The 5823-nt window shown below is 41.5% G+C and overlaps 1 protein-coding gene across 1 annotated transcript in view; it reads left to right on the top strand.

Annotated features, from left to right (window-relative positions):
• LOC109926987 (pecanex-like protein 2) overlaps window positions 1–5823 on the top strand; it is a 166917-nt gene that overhangs the window by 1083 nt on the left and 160011 nt on the right. Inside the window, 2 exon segments of the mRNA XM_048597091.1 lie at window positions 3292–3437; window positions 4494–4587. Of these exon segments, the coding sequence (XP_048453048.1) occupies window positions 3292–3437; window positions 4494–4587 (240 nt within the window).

Genomic DNA, 5823 nt, shown 5'->3' with positions numbered 1-5823 from the left:
AGCTGACGTTTCGGATCTAGACCCTTCTTCAGGTGAAGAAGACCCGAAACGTCAGCTTTCCTGCTCCTCTGATGCTGCTTGGCCTGCTGTATTCATCCAGCTCTACACCTTGTTATCTCTATTTTAAAATATCTGCAGTTTTGATCAATTAGGTTAGATATACTGAGTTCTTCTCCTTAGCAAGGTTTCTCACCAGTGAGATGTAGGGTGGAAAATCCCAGGTGAGTTGTGCTATATTCACTTCATTGTTTTCACAACGTCCCCTATTATGTCAGCTTGATCAATTGAGTGACCTCATTCTTAGATGCTTAGCTTTGGTCTGCATCTCTCTCCATCACATAAAAACAGTATTCTAGAAAAATTCAGCAGATTTTGCAGCATCTTTGGAGAGAGAAACAGGGTTAGCACCTTGAGTCCAAGATGACACTTCTTCAGAACTTTTAAACAATTTGATAATGGCTTTTAACTTCTGTTTTGTCTTTTATCTGGAATGGGATTTCTTTTCACTATAGAAATTCTCTTATTTTTCTCGTGAAATTGTAATTACGATCTTGATTCAGCATCTGCGTGGCAACATCTGAGCTAAAGATGAATATTTAATTGTATACAACCATCACCTGGTGTTGGAAACATTAAGTCATAAATCTAATAGAATTCAGCAGGACTGTCATTACCTAAAGAGTTGTTAGAATATGAAATTCACTACCATTTCGAGGTGTTGAGGACAATAGAATAGATACATTTAAGTGGAAACTTTATAAAAGAGAAAAGAATAGGATATGTTGATTGGGTTAGACAAAGTGGAGTGGGAGGCTGCTCATGCCGAGTTACAAACGCAGTTATAAAATGGCTTGTTTTTGTAGTGTAATTGCTGTGTAACTGTATATGTTTAGCTATACTATGCTTGACTGAGTGCTTCCTGTTGGCACTGGCAAGGACTCTGTTCCCCAAAGATAACATCTCACACCTTGATTAGCACAGGACACTATAACAAAAAAGCCTTTTGAGCTGTTCACATCCTTAGGAGCTGTAGACGACCAATTCCAGCTTCAACCCAGTTTTTTTTCTGTGTGTTAATAACATTGAACCAGCCCTCAACTATCTTAGAATAAAAATAAATAACTGCAGATGCTGGAAATCTGAAATAAAAGCAGTAAATGCAGGTGAAACTCAACATGTCTGGAAGCTGCCATATATAGCCTGCTTCTATCTTTTCCCCAAAATCCACAACAGGACTACACAGGCAGATCTGGTCTGTACCCACCCCATGGAACTTATTACTTCATACCTTTACTCAATTTTCTCTCCCATTGTTCAGTCCCTTCCCATGTTAATATGTGATTTTTCTGACGCTTTTTGTCAATTTCAATATTTCCAGTTTGCTGGCACCTGCCCTTTCCTCTTTGCTGTGGACGTGCAGTCACTCTACACATCCATCCCTCACTGAGATAGTCTGAGGGTTCTCTGCTTCTTTCTTGAGATAAGTCCTGAGCCATCTCCATCCACTGCCACCTTCCTCCGCCTGGCTGAGCTGGTCCTCATTTTGAACAACTTTGCTTTAACTCCTCTCACTTTCTTCAGATCAAAGCTGTGGGTACCCACACTGTTATGCCTTGTCACTTTGTGGATTATGTGGAACATTCTTTGTTCCAGTCCTTACTCAGTTTTGCTTCCAACTTTCAACTCTTGCTGCTGCCTTCACCACGTCTGTCTCTGATTCCTTCCTTTCCTTCCTCAATATCTGTTTCCATTTAGAGGATAGGCTGACCACTGATAGTACAAACCTACCACCTCCCACAATTACCTCGAATATACATCCTCACACACTGCTTCCTGTAGGAATTCCATTCCATTCTCCCAGTTTCTCCATCTCTGTCCCATATAATCTGATGATGCCTCCTTCTGCGGGTTTGGTGGGGGCCTCAGAAGTGTCTACCTTTTTCCTCAACCGAAGATTTCCCACCACCACAGTTGATGGGGCCCAATGCCATGTCTGACCATTTCCCACATTTCTGCCTTCACCCCTTCCCTTCCATCCGTCAATGACAATAGTGTCACTGTGGTCCTCACTTCCCACTCCATCAGCCTCTATATCCAAAGAATCAGAAACTTCCATTTCCACCATCTCCAGCGGGATGCCACCACCAGACACACAGTCACCTCCCACTCCACCCCCAGCCAGCACCCAGCAGGGACTATTCCCGAGATAGTAGGAACTACAGATGCTGGAGAATCTGAGATAACAAGGTGTAGAGCTGGATGAACATAGCAGGCCAAGCAGCATCAGAGGAGCAGGAAGGCTGACGTTTCGGGCCTTCCTGGTCCTCTGATGCTGCTTGGCCTGCTGTGTTCATTCAGCTCTACACCTTGTTATCTCGGGGACTATTCCCTCCGTGACATTCTGGTCCATTCCTTCTTGACTGCCAACACCTCTCCATAGATTTCCCTGCAATCACAGAAGGTGCAACTTTAGCCCGTTTACTTCCTACCTTCTCATAATCCAAGGTCCCAGTTGCGCCTTCCAGGTGAAACAGTGATTTACATGCACCTCGTTCAATCTAGAATACTATATTCGCTGTTCACAATGTGAACTCATTTGCACTGGGGAGACAAAACACAGACTCAGTGACTGCTTTGTCAAACACCTCGGTTCTGGCCATTATGACGACTCAAAGCTTCCATTTGTCTGCCATTTCAACTCACCATTGTGTTCCCATGCCATCAATTTTGTTTTAGGTGCTCCAATGAGGCTCAATGTAAGCTGCAAGAACAGCGTTTCATCTTCCACCTTGGTACCTTACAGCATTCATGACTCAACATTGAGTTTAACAATTTCAGGACGTGAACATCTTCCTCCATGTTCGTTACCTATACCCAAGGTCGTCTTTTGAATGAGTTGCTGCGGCAGAGCCAACCCATTTTCAACCATCTACACTTCTTGTTAGCATCCCACCCAACATTTATCCCTTTCTCGACTTGTCATCAGCAACTTCTTTATTTGGCTATCCCTGTCTTTCCTCTCTTTTTCTCTCTCTGGGCACTATCTCCATGTACTCCATTCACCCCCATTCCCCTCCCCATAATCAGCATAAATACTGCCCTTTCCAAGCTTTCTTCGGTTCTGATGAGGGGTCACTGGGCTTGAAACGATAACTGTTTATCTCTGTACAGATGCTGCCAGACCTGCTGAATTTCTCCAGCATGTTCTGTTTTTGCCTCAGATATCCTACTAAATTTAGATAAGTGTGCTCACTGTTCTGACCACTTAAATTCCTGTGAAACAATTTACAGCTCAGAAGGTAACCAAGGAGAGGATAACCATGCTTGTTCATTAAGCTGGGATATCTCCATGTGTCCAAATGATAGTCCAAGACATGAGGCTTCATCGCATCATGATACCTCTACTGGTGCCACGCACTTCTTTGTAGATGAGCTCGGTAAGTGTTTTCTTTTAGGGGCAATTAAATACTAGTCCTGTTCACAGGATGGAAACGGATAGCAAAGTGGTTACAAATGTTAGATTGAATAAAAGGTCAGGCGCAGATAACAATACGCTTGTACTTTTTCCAAATTTTTTTTCATTTCTTGCTTTTCGTGACAACATCCCTCAGGTAAAATGAGGTGAAGTTTTAACTGGACTTGGAGGCACTGTGAAGTATCTATCCCAACAGGGATTGCCTTCTGATTTCCCTCCACCCCTTTCAGTGGGGTAGTCCCTTAGATCGACACGTCTACTCGGATTCACAATCAGGATTTGTCATGGATAATGGAGTACGAATGAGCTACAGTTTTGTGCTGCTCATTTATCAGTGTAAAATCCTTGCTCTAATACTGTTGTATTATGGAAAAGCATTCACTGGTGAATATATAAAATGGAAAAAGTACTGGGATGCATTATTCGTTCGTAGGATTTGGATGTTGCTGGCTGGGCTAGCATTTATTGTCTGTGCCTAGTTGCCTTTGAGAAGGTGGTGGGGAGCTGTCTTCTTGAGCAACTGCAGTCCATGTGTTGTAGGTTGACCCACAATACTATTAGCGGGGCAATTCTATGAACTAGCATACAGCACTTGCTTTCATATATTAAACACTGTAAAATATCCCAAAGTGCTTTACAAACGCATTATCACACTAAACTTTAGATCAGGCACCACAGGAGGGTAATAGGACAGGTCAACAAAAGCTTGGCCTAAAAAGAGCTTCAAAGGAAGGGAGAGAGCTAGATTAACAAAAAGGTTTAGGAACGGAGTTCCAGAGCTGATGGCATGGCCACCAGTGGTAGAAGAGTAAAAATCAGGAATGTTCAAGAGGCCAGATTGGATGTTTGCGGAGATCTTGGAGTGATGTAAGGATAAAGTAGATTTCAGAGGTAGGGAGGAGCAAGTTCAGAATGAATTTGAAAAAGGATGAGAATTATACAATTGAGATATTTCTATATAATAGTGTTAGGTATAAGATGAAAGGCGCAGTTAAATACTGTTGTTGTTAATTCCTAGGGGCAGTAAGGTCATACACGTTTGGACGTGAAAGCAGAGGTTTTGAAAATTCTTTGGATCATCCTCCAAGTTCAGAACATGTCCAAAGTTCATGGTGAGTGCATCTGATTTTTCACAATAATTCTACAAGTAAGGTGCGGTTTTGTGTTAGAATAATTCAGGGTATAAAAGTTGCTCTAAAATGAAGAATTGTATATTGAATTGGGAGAAAGTGATAAGTTAATCACTGTGCCCTAATTATTCTTGTCCAGTTATGTCTCGTTATGGTTTAGACAGAGGCCATTCAGCCCATCATGTCTGCACTGGCTTTCTGAATGCATTTCTGACTTACAATCATTCTCCTGCCTTTTCCCTGTAACCCTGAATATTATTTCTATTTAAATAATTATCTAATTACCTCTTGAATGCCTCAATTGAACCAGCCTTCACCACCCTTCCAGGCAGTGCATTCCAGACTCTAACTACCCAATCTTTGAAAAAAGATCTCTCATTATATTTGTTTCTTTTGCAAATTACCTTATACCTGTGGCCTTTTCTCCTCAATCTTTTAAGAGGTTTATCCCTGATTATTCCGTCTAGCTCTCGCATGATTTTGAAAACTTCTGTTAGATTTCTTCTTAGTCTTCTCCAAAGAAAACAGTCCCAAATTCTCCAATCTATCCTCTTAACTGAAATTTCTCATCTGTAGAACGATTCTTATAAATCTCTCTTGCACTATCTCCTATGTGTTTCACATACTTCCTAAAATGTGGCAACAAGGTCAGAATGACCCTCCTTGCTCCTGTACTCTCTGCCCCTGTTAATAAAGCCAAGAATATTGTATGCTTTAAACTATTCATGCTACTTGTCCTGCCACCTTTAATAACTTAGGTGCACATACACCCAGTTCTCTGCTCCTGCACACCCTTTATTTAATATGGTATCCCTGTGTTCCTTCTGCCAAACTGACTACTTATCCTCACTAAACGTCATCTGCCACCTATTTTCCCACTTACACCAATTTGTCAATGTCCTTCTGTAACTTCAAACTGAACACTTCACAGTTTCCATTTCTTACTAATTTTGCACAGTCTACACACTTAGAAATCCTCCTCTGCACACTAAGAGTGGGATCATTCTATAACAAGAAAAGAGAAATAGATTATTAATGTATATTAGGACATATCAATTTTTGTTTGATTTGGCACAAATGGCAAATGCCAATGCTCAGTTCTTTTTACAAGGTTACCAGTTACCTTTTTTCATTAGCTGTTGGATCTCACAAGTTGCTCTTTTGACTCTTCCTTTGCACTCCCAGTGTCATTACTTGTGAGTAGAGGTAAGATTACCA

This window comes from Rhincodon typus, chromosome 5 (genome assembly GCF_021869965.1).
Source record: "Rhincodon typus isolate 14 chromosome 5, sRhiTyp1.1, whole genome shotgun sequence".
Taxonomy (NCBI): Eukaryota; Metazoa; Chordata; class Chondrichthyes; order Orectolobiformes; family Rhincodontidae; genus Rhincodon; species Rhincodon typus.
Note: the sequence above shows the minus strand (reverse complement) of the source record. Positions and strands in the feature narration are given on the sequence as shown.